We start from the raw sequence: 18,160 nt of genomic DNA on the forward strand, positions 1-18,160 counted from the left end.
GCAGATTTGTTTCCACACAAACGATTTCAGGCCACCTTTCCCATCAATCAGACGACTGACTGGATGTTGAATTGAAGGAGGGATCCATTCAGGAACACTCGCTCTGTCCCCATGCAGGTACTATGAAACCGGCAGTATTAAACCCGGAGTCATTGGTGGCTCCAAACCAAAGGTTGCAACCCCGAAAGTGGTGGATAAAATAGCAGATTATAAGCGCCAGAATCCAACCATGTTCGCTTGGGAGATAAGGGACCGACTACTGGCTGAGGGCGTCTGCGACAACGACACTGTCCCCAGCGTTTCATCCATCAACAGGTAGGTCCATAAAACATATATTTTATTTTATCTTATTGGAGAAGGCATGCAGATTTTTTTTATATATAGAGAGAAAATTATTTATTATTTCTTCCTAAATATGTGCATGCATGTAAGAGAAAATTTGTGTGCCAAATACAAATGGGGGGAAAAAATGAGATAAGAAGCAAGAGCGAAAAAAAAATCTTGTCATTTATCGTGCGTGCATGCTTTAAATCGAGCCTATATAATAAATAGAAAATAAGCAGAGAGCCATTGAACTATAGTCAATTCCAGCCAAGCCTATCCGGGGTGGTCTCACACGTGCAATTCAATCCCCTCTGTGGCCCTCCACAACACAGCCAGCACGGGAGCGGAGGCTGGGGCCACGAAAAATCACATCTGTCTCGATAAAAACCGATCAATACCGCGTAACCAGATCCAGAGGCAGAGGGAAATACCCAACAAAGTCGTTCAATACGCGGACCACACTGCGACAGAGACGGCAGACTCTTTATTGCCAAGCAATTGCTCTGTTTTCCAACACCGAGGTGCATGTGGAGCAACAGCAGAACACACATTACTTTGGTTGGACAATTCTAAATTAACCACACATGATTAATATTATCGATATTATCATAATTAATTACAGAATAATTAAAAGAAGTCTAGAATAATATAGAAGATGGAAAAATTCAAGTACTAAAACAGTGTTGATGCGTGAATGTACTATAAAAGAGTTTCTGTTCCACTGAAGCAGATAAAGAAACAGACACCCTACACCTTCACCTTTTCACATGAAGTGGGACAAGCAGTGGACAAAGTATCTTTAGACAGAGGACGGCGAAAACCCCAGTGCATGTGTGCAAAGTAAAAAAAAAAAAAAGCCCCATAGTGCCTGGCGAGTGAAGAACTTTGGTTAGGAGGCACTGTTCCAGAGAGCTGGTCATCGGCATTACATTTTAATGAGCTAAAGAGAGTCTCATAACACATCCAGCTAAATGCAGGAGATGGATGAATATCCTCAAAAAAAAAGAGAGAGAAATATTAGAAAAATTAGGCAGGCATGGAAATTGTGGTTTCAACAGGTCTCTCTGCCGCTGTTCTCTGTTTTCACCTGTTGTTCCTAAAACTGAAAACATGTTTTTAGTATGTATATTATATATATATGGAATACTTTTAGAAAAAAATATGATAATCTGCTCAGTTTGAGTTGTGTGAAACAGCACTATTAGGAGAAAATTGTGTCATTTGAAACTAAGTTGGCCTGCGCATTAATAATTAACACCAGATCTTGTGAAATTCCTATTCTTTAAGCAGGGCCTCACAGATCCTAACATAACAATCAGTAGGTCTCACTCTTGAATTTTTATTTCATTCCACAAGCATTTAAGATGTTAATTTATATTTATTTTAAAGCCTAAAAATTGCAGAGATTGTCTATAAAAATCTAACCATAGCTCTTTTAAACCTTGTTAATTCTCACTATGCGTGCACTTTTAAATGTTTCATGTTTTTCTTGCTTTTTTTTTTTTTTTGGTTATAAGTGTTGTTGTGGAAAGGAGTGTTGGGAAAGATGTGGGGGAGGAAGACCGTGAAGTGGAGAAGTAAAAGGAGGCAGACAGAGGGAGAGAAAGAGACAGTGGACCCCTGGTGGTCTTTGTGGTTAAGGTGGCTGACCTCTGCTCTGTTGACTAAAGAGGATGTCCTGGCTTTAAACACATTTTTCCTGCATGAATTATTAAAGATTACACAGAGACAGGGTTGCACTTTGTTTTGTTGCCGCAGAGAGGAGTTTCCACCCACTGCACCATGACCAGTGGACAGAGGCGTACCCATAAGGTCCTGAGCGGCTTTCAATCATATTGATCCACATTTTAATATTTCTTTGGGGATGTTGTGTTTTTTTTCTACAACAGCCAAACGCCAAAGTCATTAATTCACCCATCCAAATTGCTTATTCAATATCAACAACATAGACTCGAAACAAATTCCTTGAATTTATGAGGCTCCCTCGAGTCATGAGGTCAGATAACTGTTGTGGTGAGATGTTAGAAATTCAAATAAAATATTGATGTGTGTTTTCTGGAGGAGGCTGCGAGCCTTTGTTGCCCTGCCTGAAGGAGAGAGTATGGAGGACACACGAGATAGCGAGGGGAATGAAAAGAGTCTGATGTACATTTTGCCCCTGAGGAAGTTAACCCCTATAGCTGCCGGAGTCAGAATTGATAGCTTATTGCTCAGTGCCGCATGCACACGAGAACGTCGTTTGCCTCATCTGCAGTCTGTAAAAGTCTGTTTTTTGTCACATCTCTCGAGTGAGAGGGCTTCTATGTGGGATTTCTGTCTGTAGACAACGCTGATTGTTATTCAATGATCTCACGTTCGTCTGTCAATCAAAAGATTACCATGGTCATGGCTTAATGTAATACGATCATGTCCCAAGAGCTAAAGCTGAGCTTGTGTAAATCCCACTGTACTGTGAGTTTTACTAAAAGAATTACAGCAATCCTCAAATTTACAAATGTAAAATTATCTTAGGCCTCTAGTTTTTGCATCCGTACAACTGTTTTATAAAATGCACAACTCTAAAGTTGAAAGATTATTGTGACTGCTGCTTTAATTTCTTTTCTTTTTTCTTTTTTTTTTGAGAAAGAAAGACATTGGATGTGGCAATGGTCTCAGGTTGGGCCAATAAGACACTATTGCTTTCCTGTCAGATATTATTTATAGATCTCCATTTGCATTTGCTGTTCCTCGCTGCCATTTGTTGTCAACTTTTCTATCCCGGAGTCCCAATCAATAGGCTGTGATCCTCAGTGAGCCTGGAGGATTCCTGTGTGCAGTAAAAAGACCAAAAACTACAACAGACACCAGAGAGGTGACAGAGAGGAATAGTAAAAATGAATCGGAGAGGAGTAAAGAGAGAAAGAAGGAAAAGAAAGAGATGAGGGGTGTGAGAGACACACAGTGTGAAACACGGGCAGTAAAACAGTGAGCACATTGGACAGTAGGGAGAATGAGAAAAGAAGATGAGGGTGGGAGTGAGAGGAGTGAAAGATCAGGTTTGAGAGATGGAGAGAGAAAGAGAGCGAGAAGAAAAGAGGGAGTGGGGAGCAGGAGAGGGAGATTATTAGAGTTGGCCAGGTAGAGTCAGTGAAGCTGATCATTGAGGTGAATTGATGTGATTTCATGCTTTGTTTGCAAGATCATTCAGACCAAAGTGCAATGAAGACTTTCCCGCCACATCACATCTTACTGGTATGGGGACTTTATCATATTTCTAACCTCAGAATCCAGCTAGATTGAATCCACAATCTCAGGGGGCAGCTCCTATTCAGCCTCACACAGGAGCACAGAGATTGCCCCTAAAGCCCAAAGATTGGCTATTTGTGACGGTGGCCCCGAATATGAGGATACAAGCGCCCCAAACGATGGAGCACTTGTACATGCACAGGTGTAAGTGGACGTGATGTGCCGTGTTTAAGTGTCCCGGGGCGGCTGGGCCGGTGTGAAATCTCCATGCTCTGGAAGCAGTATTGATTGATCCGTGTCTGTTGTTCACTTTACCAGGATTATCCGCACCAAAGTCCAGCAGCAATTCCACCCTTCCCCTGACGGATCTGTCACGCCGCTCTCCACGCCCGGTCACACCATAGGTGAGCATGAATGAGGCTACGCACAGATTACAGCATAGTCAAATGAGCCAATCAGGGCGGCTGTTTGTGGTAGAAACTAGAAATAAAAGACATAAGCATTTATACGCACTGACCCACATACACACACACAAATGACCTACTCACACAGACACACATACATACATACTGTGCACACCCACTAACTCAGCTTTCTCCATCAGTGCCCAGCACAGCCTCCCCCACTGTGACCAGCGCCTCCAACGATCCCGTAGGATCCTACTCCATCAACGGCATTCTGGGTATCCCCCGCTCCAACGGCGAGAAGAGGAAACGAGACGATGGTAAGGGAGATACAAGATCCCTTTTGTTTCCGTCCTTTTAATTCTCTCCATCACTCGTCTCCTACTTTTTTTTTTCTTTTCTGTGTGTGAAGAAGATGGCATTTATGACAGCGCTGCAGCCAAGTGTGTTTCTGTGTGCTGTCTCCAGTGACTTGTTATGTTGTATATCAGGCAGGGCGAGTGTTGAGAGTGTGTTGTGATTCAATCAGCTTTCTGATGCCCTACGCTTTACCATACGCCTACAGAGCTGCATCTCAATTTTATACCAGACATACTGTAGATATCCCATATAGCTGTCATACAACTCTAATCCCCCTTGGCAAGGCATCAATGCTGCTGGCTCTTGCTTTCATTTCTACAATGTTACAAAAGGCAGAAAAAGTGTGATTCTTTGCCATGATAGTATCAGTTAAATACCATTTACTAAACGCACAAAATGCATTTTTTGACTAATTAATATTTTTGTATCATATTCTGCGGTGCGGAACAGCATGAAAACATTCAATATGAAGTATTTTTGTAAGACTTTATATTAAAGTATACACTACCAGGGGACTGGCAAGCAAATAGACCTAGATACGCTCAAAGATTAAGTGGAAGCCTATCCGGTCCAAGCCAGAATTTCTCATTCCTAGGCAAGGCAAGAGAGTGGACACACACTGCCTGAGGGCTAATAGATTATCGGTTGTGCAAACAATTGGCTTTTTTAATGCCTATGAATTAACATGTCCCTGGTGGAGGCCTGAACAGGTGTAGGAACAGACCGGTGGAGGCAGGGTGGGGGCTGCGTGTGTGTGTGTGTATGTGTGTGTGTGTGTGTGTGTGTGTGTGTGTGTGTGTGTGTGTGTGTGTGTGTGTGTGTGTGCGAGCATGTTTGATTCTGGGGTACTGCTTTGAGGTGGCTGATGGTGGGATGACATGGTTGAAAATTATCTCAAAGAACATTCATCAAAACAGGCCACTTCCTTCTTTTATGTTTCTGTCTCTTTAGTTCTCTGGAGTGGCAACCACTTGGATGGGAGGAAAATAGGACATTGTAAGTTGAAGTTAGACAACCTTCTCTTTTGCTTTGGTTAATCAGATCATAATACTCTCTTCTCAACTGCTGTTTTTGCTCTTCCGGGGTTGTGAGCTTATGAGGAAAGAGGCGGGGGACGATTTTTTTTCCAATAAACAATCTCCTGAGAAATTAAAATAAATTAAGCTAAACTGACTGTGGAAAATCATATTTTACATGTAATGGCATGCAGTTCAATATACAGTAATGCACCATGTAGCTAATTTAAAATTATAGCTTTGGATTTCAACAACAAGAAGTAAATTGTTATAAACTAAAATTTACTTTTTTATGATTCCTCTTAATTTGGCCTGTGATGTCAAGAAACCCACTGCAGCTCTTGTGTTAAGTTATTCATGGTAATTTCCAATTGCCAAAAAAGGTTTTATTATTTCAGCATTAAAAAAAAAAGCAAAAAGGCCTTCATGAGCTGGCTAAGCCCAAGTGTCACAGCAGTAGTTTACCTGCTATAATTTTAACATGTTACATTGTCAGACACCTCATTAAATACACAAATTAATAAAAAATAATTAAGTAAGTGAATAAATAAATTAAAAACTAGTGCAACAAATAGTTTTCTTTTTTTTTTTTAGAATATTTTACAAATGACTCAGTGGACTTTGTTGCATATCTGAAAACAAGTCAAAGATTTGTGCCTACATTGTGGTAATTTCACCATGATGAACCTGAAAAACACTCTGCACAGTCCTCATACTGTTGGTGTCGCGATGCTGCTGGTGTGTGATCCTGGTGTGGCTGAAGTCAATGGTTGCCCTTTGAGGGAGAAAAAGGTCCCCACGACTGGAGGGCTGTAGAGATAATGTAGTGTGACACGTGTTATGTACACTGGGTCCCCCGTAAGACGAGCTTCAGGGACATAGGTGCCATAAGAGCCATTAATCTGTCCTTGTCATGTGTTATTGCAAATTAAAAGTAGCATGTTACACTGGACAGCTTCGAGTGAAGACGGGAGGAGAGAAAAAAAGAGAGACAGAGGAGCAGGGAGGTGGGGGTGAGAAAAAAAAAAGTGGGTTTATGAGGGGAGGAGGGATGAAAAAAGTCCTGGCAGCCTCAATGAGAGTTGAGGAAGAATCAGTTTTTGGATTTGTGCATGCATATATGCACACATCTGTGCATGGAAATGTGTGTGTGTGTCTGTAACTCTGTGGCTTCAGATGCTCCTCACACAGTGAACATAGTGACATTTTAAAGAATTTGCAATTCTGCAGAGAAAAGCTATTAATTCACAAATTAACATCTCCCCCTCACCTCCCTCCCTCTATCTTGGATGTGCAAGCTATCGAAAAGACAAAAGAAATAGCCTTAAGGGGGGAAAAGAGAGAGTCTCAGCCCTATCTGTGGAGAGATTGGTTTGCATGTCTGCAAGCAGCGATACCAATTATGCCAGTGCTGGGAGAATGCGTCTCAATGCGCCCCCTCCTTTGCCCCCCCTCCTCACCCCTCTCCTCTCTTCCTACCACCATCACCACCACCACCACCACCACCACCCCACCTCAAATCTATCCATAGCCAGATTTATTTGTGTATCTCATTACGGGAAATGGAATGTTGTTCCTGCCAAATGCATTAATAGTGAAGTGGGGAAATTAGCCTGTTGTACAGCATGCTCTCACTCAGTCATTTAAACCTATGGAGGAAGTGGAAGCCAAGAAAAGACAGAGAGAGAGAAGGATTGGGTGACAACTGCTGTGTGATTGTTAAATGTGTATTATGGTGCTACGTCCATTTAAAAAGTTTGGCCCTTCCGTGATTTTTGAGCTCATTATTATGATCGAGCTGAGTGAGACATACCTGCTCTGGTTTGTTCTCTTTTTAAAGGAAATGCTGTTTTTTTTATCAGCTGCTCTATTTAAATTCAGTGTTTTCCTAGTCTTGCGCACTGTGACAGGTTACTCCTGACCTTGCTGCTGTACACAGGCAGGTTGATGTGACATAACAGCTTCTCTAATAGCTGGCTTACCACATCCTGGATGGAGCCCAGTGGAGCTCTGGGGAGGACAGGCAGTATAGGGAGCTACAGTGATAAATTAGATGGAGAAAGCAAAGGTCATAACTTGTGATTGTAGCGTGGGTGTGGGATGAGTGTAGAAGGAGCTGATGAGTGTGTGAGCCAGAAAAGGAAAATATGACCTAGCAGGTTGTTCATTCATGACATAAAAGAACGATTGTACGCAGCAGCCGGAGTCACATCAACCTTGTTCAATAGCTTGAAGAAAAAATGAATACAGTCGCTGTTTTGATTTGTTCAAATTTGATACTTGGCCCTTTTGGAGATTGTCCGGTGTGTATCTTTTAACACATATGACCCACTGGCGGAGTTTAAATCAGTTAGTGTATGGATTTTAACCTGGGCCTACACTGGTTGGCTAGTCAAGCCAGTCCATGACAATGAGTCAATAGCGGATCACTTTAGAAAATAAATGTATCCAGAGCGAAGCAGAAATAAATGAAATCATGAGCACCATGATGGCCCTGATGGGGTGTGTGTGAGAGAGAAAAGCCCAGGTTTGAGAGGGGCCACAGAGCGTAACATAGAGACAAGAAGCTGTTAGGGCCCCGACAGCAGAGGAGGACACAAAGGGTCCACATTGCGTTTCTCCCCCTCCTCCTTCTCTGGTCTATCTCTGCCATTTTTTCTCTTCAACATTCAATTCCTCTTCTTATCACCACCCTTCTTCTTTCTGAGTCTTGTGGGTTAACCATTTGCATTCAGCAACATGACTTCTTGCGTATAGTTGTAAACAATATACAATGAGATCCGTCACAAAAATATAAGGAGAGGGAATTCATTCAATGGAGAGGAATCATGTCAGAGAAAAGTCAATTACGAGCAGCGATGCCGAGAATTAATGGAGCGATGCATTACTCAGCTTGAGGAGGGAGAAAAGGCAAGAGAAAAGAAGGGATACATTAATTGCATTTCCACAAATACTTGCCACACAGGGTGGCAACCGCTAAATGACAGACTGGTCCAGAGGAGGGTAGAGCAGCAGGACAAAGAACAATAAAAGATGATGAAATGAGAAAGAGAGACAAGGTGCACTGTAAAAAAAAATCTTTGGTCTGTAATTGAGTGTTTGTTTCTTAAAAGATGCAACAAAACAAGTTAAAAAATGCCAGTGCAGTAAGAATATTTCAGCTTGTTTCCAGTGTAAACCAATATATTTTTCTAAAATAAAGTTTTCTAGCACCAATCTGCTTCATCCTTTCTTGTTTCAAGATTAATGTTCAGAGAATTCTTGAAACAAGTTGATTTGCACTGGAACTAGATGAAAATGGCAGATTATTTTGTTTTTAGGACTGAATTATAAAAAGGTGGCTTGATAAGATGGTGATTTCTGCAATATAGTCCAAACATGTGAAACTTTTATTTTATCCAAATCAACTTACATTTTTTCCCCACAAACACACATTGTAAGCGGTTCAGTGTCTTGCTTAAAGACTCTTTAACATGTCGACAGGAGGAGCCATGAATCAAACCACCAATCTTACAATTACTGGCCAACCTGGTCTACCACCAGAGCAACCCTCTTATTGATGTTATAGTCACAAACTGTTCCCAAATAGTTGTATACTTATTTACTTATTATAAACTTTCTGCATTGGCCTGGTTCTCACAATTTAAATCCAAGTAAATAAAATGTGCTTCAAAATACTATCGACGCAGCCTCAGCGATGGCGGTGAGTGCAAATAAGCATCACTGTGCCTGCTGACAGTCACTACACTGGTTGGTGGTGCTAAATCGAATTAATAAAGCTCTTAAACACGTTGCAACATAACAGGATCTTAACAGCCATGGCAGTGTTGCTGCCTCTCTCTCTCTCTCTCTCTCTCTCTCTCTCTTTCTCTCCCCCACCCCACCCACCTCTCTCCTTTCCGCTTCAGAGGTTTCATAAATATAGCTAGCTTACAGGGAAGGAGTGTTCACCCTCTGGGTATACCAGTTTGTTTGTGCTCTTTTTTTTCAAGCTCAACTGCATTTTTAAAAACATCAACAAATGATCCACAATTTGCGATAGCATCATTTCACCTATCAGCAGAGGACGGATAACTAAACGGTCGACTTGCAGCCTCTGATCTAGGAAACCCCATGTCATTGATTTACGGAGAGAGCCAGGCAGTGTGTAGGAATTCATTTGCCTTTCAAACAAGCCCCCACCTCTCTCTCCTCTGAGTTATCTTATCACTGGAACAGGGAGATGAAAGAAGAACATAAAGTGCCACCATGCCACCACAGGACGTTAACATCCCCCTTACAGACAAAGCAAAACAGAACAGCTTTTGATACCATTGTAGTCTGTTTAACAGTAGTTACTGACATTGGTTAACTCTGTCCGTGTGTTGTGTGTGTGTGTGTGTGTGTGTGTGTGCAAATGGTTGAAAGTGCATGAGAGAGAGTATTAGTTTTCTAATGGCATGCAACAACTTTTAGGTTTATCTGATTAGAACTAAAGGGACCAGTTGCAGATTCATGTCTGTTTGTTGTGTTTGTCTGGTGACTTAGTACGAAGCATTGCAATCCGCTTGACATGCAGCAGGCTTAAATGTTTAAACATGCTATGATGAAATATATAACTTTTGGACACAGCAAAGTTGAAACAGCATCCGTCTGTTCAAGCTGATCAAAGAGAGAATTTACCAGAAAGTGCATTGCTTTAGGGATGATACGTGTGAATGTCACTGTTGGAGAGTCTTGTTTTTATCTCGGTTTGTCTCCTCACACTTTGGTGTTAAAACGAAGAGACGCAGTCAGCTGGTGCTGTGGGAGTGATAAGAGAATACCTGCTGAGACACCCAAAGGGGTTGAAGAAACACTGAGAAAATGAAACAAGCCAGTCAATGAGCCACACACACACATACACACACGCAAACTGACAGTTGGGCTTCACACTCCACTTGACACGCTGACTGTCAAAGGATGAATCTGATTTATTGCAGCTATCTTATGATATATGTCAAACATAAACCTCTAATGGTGAATTCTGAAAATAAATGATTTACTATTATTTCTATCTAAAGGCCAAATCAGCAATTTTTTGACCATATAAATTTGAATATATTCACATGCATAATTGAGGAGTTTGAATTAGAAATTGAGAAAATGTTTGTAAAAAATTAGGCCTGTTTAACTCCAATTTTTAAAATATTACTGGCATAAACAAACTTTTAACGGTATCACAAAACATTGCTAACGGGGGCGTATGGTCCATTAAGGGTTCTGGGGTGCTGCCTGTCCTGCAATTCCAATCGTGAAATACATATTTTAATTTTGTTATTGTTATATTGTGTATATATAAATGTCAGTCGTTACTCTCACATAAATCATACATAATTACAGAAACATGTGCTGCCTACAATCTTTGTCTGTGTGCCGAAGGGTGTACTTTTCTCTGTCCAATGGCGGGATGTGTGTAATATGTTCGGCTTTTCCTGGTGGTTCCTGATTGGTTGACATTGCACACCAAAAATAACTGGATCTGGGGCAGAAAATTTTACGCCTAAGAAATGTTGCCAGATTGGGCAATTTTCTATTATAGATAACATTTACCGTCTGAAGGCAAGCGAAGCGTACACAGATCATTGTGGCACTGTGGTGATAATTGTAAAGTGAAATCAGTCGCTAAGTGGCCACCAAAAGATATTTTTTTAAACTTCTAGAAACGGCAAGCCTAGCCGCTAGCTACCAGCAGCTGGCTCCCTGCTACATTTTATGGCGCATGCTCACTGCCAAAATTCACCAAACTACGTATTGTCATAGCCCCACCTAGTGGAAAGTCACGCTCCACCACTGGTTGCTAATATAGATTTAGTTGTTGTTTATTGTTAATCCTTGTGTTAAAATGCCTGACAATCAATTACGAGCAGGTTCCAAACTTGTGTTTTTAATTTTGGCGGTGGGTCTTTTGTAACATTCGAAATTTGCACCAAAGAAATTCCTGCGGTGAGAATTTGTGTCCTTTTGCAGCCAGTCCAGAAAGCCTGATTAAGTGGGGTGGTGGGTGCTGAGTATGGTAAGCATGCTCCGCCATAGTGAATGACAAACACTTGCTATTGATCGTGCTTTCCTCTTTTCTCAGACCAGCTGATACGAGGTAATTAATGACTCCATTTTCTTCTGTACCACAGACAACAATTGAGTTTCATACAGCAACACTAATGCTGCCCGGCTACCAGCAACCCCCAACCCTTCACCCAAGGGAGCTGTTTGAAAAAGAAAAAAAGCCTGTGTTAAAATATTCCGTTTAACGGATTGTAGGAAAAACACATGTGGCAGGAGGAAAAAAACAGATTCCTTCATAAATGTTACACAAAGCTAAAGTCAATATACTGTATTTTACCAGTGAAACACACATATACACACACCCTCCCATCTACACATACACACACTCATACCCAATTACAGTCCTCTATTCCATTCTCTCCATGGATCTATTTCTTGGTGCGAGTCGGGTTCATCCTCTGGCCTCAGCCATTGAAAAAAGGTCAAGCAGCTGAGCAGAATGGCAATAACGCCCCTGAAATGGTACCATCAGTGGAACATGATTGATCAATTGAATTCCATAGCACAGAAAAATGTGGGATTAAGTAGAGTATTATACGCGCAATGAGTTGAGGCATGATGTTCATTCCAAGTTCATTTCGCCTCCCTCCTCTGCTGGCGGATCAGGCAATCAATAGTGGCCTTGCATATCATATATCACCGCTGGCTCGCCCAGGAGAGAACATAATCTGCTGCAAATTTAGAATGACAGATTTGTACGGGAGCTAAAGCCCTCATCCGCTGTTGGCGTGGGGTATAGGGAGGAAGGGAGGGTGGCGGGAGGCAGGCAGTAGAGTGGAGGTTCCTGGGATGCTGGCTGGAGGTTTTAGCTGACTTGATGAGTGAGCAGAGGGAGAGCTGCAGCGGTGGCGGCGGGCTCCATGGCCGAGTTGATAGGGTCAGAGATCAGGAGAACGAGGGAAGCATAGGCTCATTTGTTTATATAGAGTGTGACCGAGTGGGGAAATGCATACGCTTGCCCTCGACGCCCCGTCCTCATTCGGCCCTGAGTACCGTCCCCACTCCATTCTGCTTTCCAGAGGACAGGCAATATGTGGGGGATGGAGGGAGAGAAAGAGAGACAGAGAGAGGGAAGGGTAATATGTTCAGGAGGAAATAGTACAGTTAAATAATGGCTCTCCATTTCCCGCTGGCAGAATGAGAGGCTCTGTATGTAATCGCCAGCCCTACTTTCTCCTCCTGAAACACACACTCTCCCTTACAAGTATATATTTGCACCGAAGGTAATCCATCAATTACCATAGACCTATCACATGATGACCGTGCTGATGGTGGCCGCGAGGAGAGGTGGGGGAGGCGGAGAGCTGCCTGAGTGAGTGCATGTGTGTGAGAGGAAGAGAGAGGCCAGAGAAAAATAGAAAGAGAGAGGTAGATAAAAAGGCAGACATGCTGGTTGTTCTCCCTGAATTTACTACAGCTCCTTATGCCATCACTCTCAAACCCGTTGAGCACAAAAACATTTTTTCCTCATGCTTATCTCACATTGCTAGCCTACTAGAATAATATCAGGTAAAAAGACTGCAGTCGTGTCCTGATGCAGAATGTTGTCGCCTTCCCTTCCCTTCCTCCTCTCCCTCTTTCTCTAGATGGCTCTGATGGCTCAGGCCCGGGCAGCGACTCTCAGGGCAGTGTGGAGAGTTTAAGGAAGCACCTGCGAGCAGACGCCTTCACCCAGCAGCAGTTGGAAGCTCTGGACCGTGTGTTTGAACGCCCGTCTTACCCCGATGTTTTCCCCCCTTCAGAGCACATCAAACCCGAGCAGGTTGGCCATACAGATATTTCTTTCTACACCATGACATTTGCAGGCCCTGACGGTTTTTGTGCTGATCCTGCTTCTTGTTTGTCTTTAAGTTGTATTAGCCAATAATATATATATATATATATATTATGGGTTTTTTTCCACTGATTTCTCATGTTACAAAATGAATTAAGAGGTACACATTCTGACACAGGTGACAAAAAGCTCTACGCTACTTCTTACTCAAAGCAACCTACAAGCCTACAGCCTATTACAGCGGATAACCTTTATTTACATTCATTAGACTGTTAAACAACAAGAGACTATTAATTTTTCCATTGGAACTCTATGTGGGTGCCCATGCAGCCTTAGCAGTGCCCTAATTGAGTTCATTTTCATCTCTGCGCGATCGCGGGGAATTACAGCGGCGATAAATCAGAGGGACAGCCCCTCAGCCTGCTATACAGGCCCTAATGCAGCTAATTACCAAAGTGATTTCTACGGCAAGATCAATACCAAAACGAATTGGAAATGACTTGCAATCACAAAGAGTGGAGGAGAAGGTATTAAAAAGGCGAGAATAAGGTGGAGGAGGGGGGACGAAAAACGGCGTCAGAATGGTCCAGAAAAATCAGTTTTAATTTAATGTAATATTAATCAGGCTGCTTTCCACTCTTTCTGTGCGCCTCCTTTTTTCTCCCTGTTTCCAACACCCCCTCCTTTTCTTAAACTGGTGAAAAGGTGGGATATTAGGCTATTAGGGGCTTGTCTGGTGTCTGCGTCAGGGCATTAAAAAGCCATTTTGAAGAGGCCTGGCTGAATAGGCCTCATCCCTCCCACACTTCTGGCAGCCATGTGGTCAGGTCATTCAGGCCCCACTGTGCTTGCCACTCGCCCTCCGCCCAGCCCTGCCCAGCCCTGCCCACAGCCCATCTGCATGACAAAATGGCTCTTGTGCTGCGGAGGCCCAGCGGAATAGAGAGGAACATCCAGCCTAGTGCCAGGGAACAGTTGTAAGCAGACAATTAGAGTTTATCTGCGATAGAGGCAGACAAGACTGGGGTCACCAGCTCGCCCCTGTGGGACCCCGTCCCATTGAGACAAACAGATGCACACACGCACTCTGGTACAAACACTCACAGACACAAACGTGTGCACACACACTTATCCTTTCAAAGAAGAGGCAGGTCAGGAGGTGTCATCTCATTAACAAACAGGATTCATCACAGCTGCTAGCAGAGTCTTAACCTGAGATTAAAGTGATCAAATACTTAAAAGGTGGTGGCTGATCCTCACATTAAGTTTACAAGTGCAGTACAGCAGATGAATGCATTTCTCTAAATGAGAAATTGGACAACATCAAAGATGGCGTCTTGCGACAAAGTAGCTGCACAGTGCATTTTATCACAGTTGAAACGAAATGCAATGAAAACCTCTAACATGTAGCAAAAAAAAAATTCCAATAAAAAGGCATAAAACAATACACACTATTTTATCATTTTATTAACCCATTTTTATGTGTTCATCCTGAAGGCGAAGAACAAAGGTTGATTTTGAGGTTGTACTCTCCTTTAAAAACCCCACCACATGTCTCTCCTGTAACAAAGCCCTGAATGTCTCCTCCCTTGACTGGTCACAGGGATGACTGCAGTGGAGCACAAAGAGCCAGCTGACACCCCGTCCTTTCACTCCTCTCCCAATCCCTCTCTCATCCCTCTCTCCCTTTCTGCCTTCTCCTCAGACAAGCCCTAATGCATGCATACATCATGGGTCTTGGTAAAAAAGCACGAGGAGCGGGGACGGGATGGGTTAAGGGGGGGGGGGGGGGGGTTCACAGGAAATATTCAGAAGGAAACACAGTGAGAAGATCGCAGTCAGGTTCCAGATACAGCAGACATATATTGTCTCCTAAACTTGGAAATCTGCTTCAAACCTGGCAGCTGAAGTAGGATTGCATGTAATATAGCAATGATGTTAACCAGATCATGAAACAACCTGTAAATTATATGTATTTTATATAAAAAGTGTGACTTTCACTTTTTTTATTGCCACCTACTCACATGTGCATCCCTCAGCTGACATATTTTTGCATGTGTTGTGTATTTGTCTACAGGCGAATGAGTACTCGCTCCCGTCTCTGAACGCTGGCCTGGAAGACGTGAAGCCGAGCCTTTCCAGCAGCGGCAGCTCCGACCTCGCCTCCAGTGTCTCCCAGAGCTACTCTGTTGTGACAGGTACAATCTGACTCATGCTAGATTGATCCTTAGATGAACACACACAGCTGCAGCACGCCAAAGACATCTCCAACAAGGTGGTCGAAATAAGTCAGTGCTGAGAACACAAACTAGAGTATTTAACTCTGCTTTCTGTATTTCTGTATTGTTTCATTGCATCTTCCCAACTGGTCAGTTTTAAGAGGAGTTCTCCAAAACTTTTTAGCTAAAATCAAACCAAAGATTGAAGCATGGAATATTACTATAAACTATACCATTTTCCCCTGTGAGTCCAGCTCAGTCAGATATTCAACAGAGGCCTCATGTGCACACTATTGGAGCTAGTAAAGATGGCAACAGCCAACGAGGGAGCTTTTTTCACCCAAACTTTCACCCAATACAATGTTTACTGTAATTTTACTCCCACTTCATTGCACCCAGTAATACCGATAACACTGATAATATGTAAATTGTTTTTGGCTTTACTTTTACACCATTATTAAGTATTACAACTTTAAAACTCCACTCATTTAAAATAAGCAAAACATTTTGATTTTGGCATTAAGAAAGTATTGGAGTATTGCATCATCATTACCTCATCAAGATTTCAAATACCACTTCCTTATGACATACACATTTTCCAGGGATATAAAATTCTTACCACCAGATGAAAAGCTTTTTTGAGGAACTTTTGAGGCACTCTGTGTGTTTATTACTAAGGGACAGAGTGAGGCAATATATCATCTGAGCCCATTAAATCCTACAGGCCTTTCACACGCTGCTCCTAACTGGCTATTGTGTTAGCCTGGATTGGCCCGCTAACAGATTGACTGGGAGCAATTCTCATAAGAGACAGCTGCTGTTCTCGCCACGACACAACGTTGTCGTCAAAGGCTATGATAGCCTGTTGATTGACAGCGGCTGGAACAGCACAGTGGCTGGCTGCCTCACGCTGTGGAAAGAGAGAGAGACTCAGATACAGATGAGACACAGTGAAAGAAACGTTGAAATTACAGGTGCTTTTCAACTCATGAGCTGGTTGCTGTATTCAATAGTTAGTTCTACTGAGAGCTGGCAGGTAATAGCAGGTGCAGTGTATTATATATCTTGTAGTATTAACTATCTGTATCATATAACCCACACCAACCCACCCTAGATTGCACTACAGCTTCTTTTGCTCTGCTGTCGAAATTGATGGCTGCCTGTTTAATTGAAATATTGTTTCATTGTGGCTGCTGAGTCTCTTTCCCATGGAGAGGTTAGGTTTACTGATGGCCACACTGACTTGAGAATAATATGCCAGCTTTTTAATAAAACTCCCATAATTATGCAGTGGGCATCAAAGTCAATGAGTCCACTGTGTGTGCGTGTATGTGTGTGTGAGAGAGAGTAACTAAAGAGGAGGACAGCATGATTGAAAACTGCAGTGGCCCTTCTCAAATGATCCCTATAGTCCAGCCCCAGACCCAGGCACAGTGCTATGGGAAAAGAAAGACCCCTTTTTTATTCCTGAATATGTGGGAGGTGGATTTGCCCCAGAAAGTTGGGCCTCAGGAGAAGAAAGGTGTGTTTTTGTCTTTTATGCTGGACTCCTCCTATGAAAGCGGTCTCGCTCCGGGGAACACACTCATAGCAGGTGGCCTCCAAGCCACCTGGGGGCCTGGGGCCTCCTAACGCGATACATGTGAGGGCCAGAGATTGCATAATGAGGGGGTGAACTAACAAAACTTTTCTTAAAATGGAATATGACAGCACACTACAGCCGTTTGAAAAAATGACCCTGAGAATTATGAGCACCAAATTAAACTCAGAAGAAATATCCAGTAAACTTTTATTACTTAATTTTCACCACCATGCAATGCATGAGGCATTTGATTGGGTGTAGGTTGTTAGTGCATAATATTATTTTTTCTGCCATTAGCAAACCCTGTAAATAAGAATGTATGCCAAGGTTGAAAAAAAAATGCTAAATGAGCTTCCTCACTTAGGCTGGGATCCAATTATCAATAAATTATGCTCTCATACTGGATGGAGCTACGAGATTATATTCATTCTTTAAATGTTTTCTGCTCCCAATTAAAATTCATACAGTTATTGATCTTGTTGATTTTTATGTCCTGAAATTTACATAATCTATTAAAGATGAATGATTAATGAAGTACTTACTTTTGCGTTCCAAGGGCGCTAACAAAAGCAACGTTGGGCCATCTTTTGTGTCCTCTGTTTACCCTAATGTGTGAAAGAGGCGGTTACCTAGCAAGGAGGGTGGCAGAGAGCAATCAAAGCACCAATCATTTACAAATAATTTACGCTCCAGCACGATGACTGTCTTTAGAATTTCAATATGTAAATGACAATCCATTATAATGTAACCAACTCAATGAAAATAAGGAAAATACTCTCTTATTCTTCCTAAAGAGGAGCATCATGAAACTTCCCTCTTGATAATATTGGAAAGTAGATAATATAAAATTTAATAGCATCATGTATTATACTTATTACTTACTCGTGTTATACTTATTCCCTTGTTTATGCTAGCATGGTGCATATCCAACTGGAAAAATAAGTAAATAGGGCACTTTTTTTCCGGTATATACAAACTGTAAAGAGAGTGTTGTACTTGTTTGTGTCTGTCTTTAGTAGATGAACACTGTCAACTGTATAGTGCATCTGAATTCACTCCTGGTCGCTGGCTCCGAGCCAGAATTCGTGTGTCTGCACAGTTGTCTATTGATACCTTAACTGAGTAAGTGGCATATGGTATCTAGCAGATCATGTGCATGTTGATATTAGCTA

General features: G+C 42.2%; 1 protein-coding gene across 8 annotated transcripts in view; it reads left to right on the top strand.

Moving 5' to 3' along the window:
* pax2a (paired box 2a) overlaps positions 1 to 18,160 on the top strand; it is a 30,914-nt gene that overhangs the window by 2,706 nt on the left and 10,048 nt on the right. For 4 of the 8 annotated variants that reach the window (XM_044373833.1, XM_044373836.1, XM_044373835.1 and 1 more), the window contains 6 exons: positions 118 to 315; positions 3,868 to 3,953; positions 4,154 to 4,273; positions 5,265 to 5,309; positions 13,000 to 13,175; positions 15,265 to 15,385. In XM_044373833.1, coding sequence (XP_044229768.1) covers positions 118 to 315; positions 3,868 to 3,953; positions 4,154 to 4,273; positions 5,265 to 5,309; positions 13,000 to 13,175; positions 15,265 to 15,385 — 746 coding nt within the window. The remainder of the gene's footprint in view (positions 1 to 117; positions 316 to 3,867; positions 3,954 to 4,153; positions 4,274 to 5,264; positions 5,310 to 12,999; positions 13,176 to 15,264; positions 15,386 to 18,160) is intronic. The other 4 variants (XM_044373834.1, XM_044373832.1, XM_044373839.1 and 1 more) reach the window with 1 other exon arrangement.

Source organism: Thunnus albacares, chromosome 14 (genome assembly GCF_914725855.1).
Source record: "Thunnus albacares chromosome 14, fThuAlb1.1, whole genome shotgun sequence".
NCBI lineage: Eukaryota > Metazoa > Chordata > Actinopteri > Scombriformes > Scombridae > Thunnus > Thunnus albacares.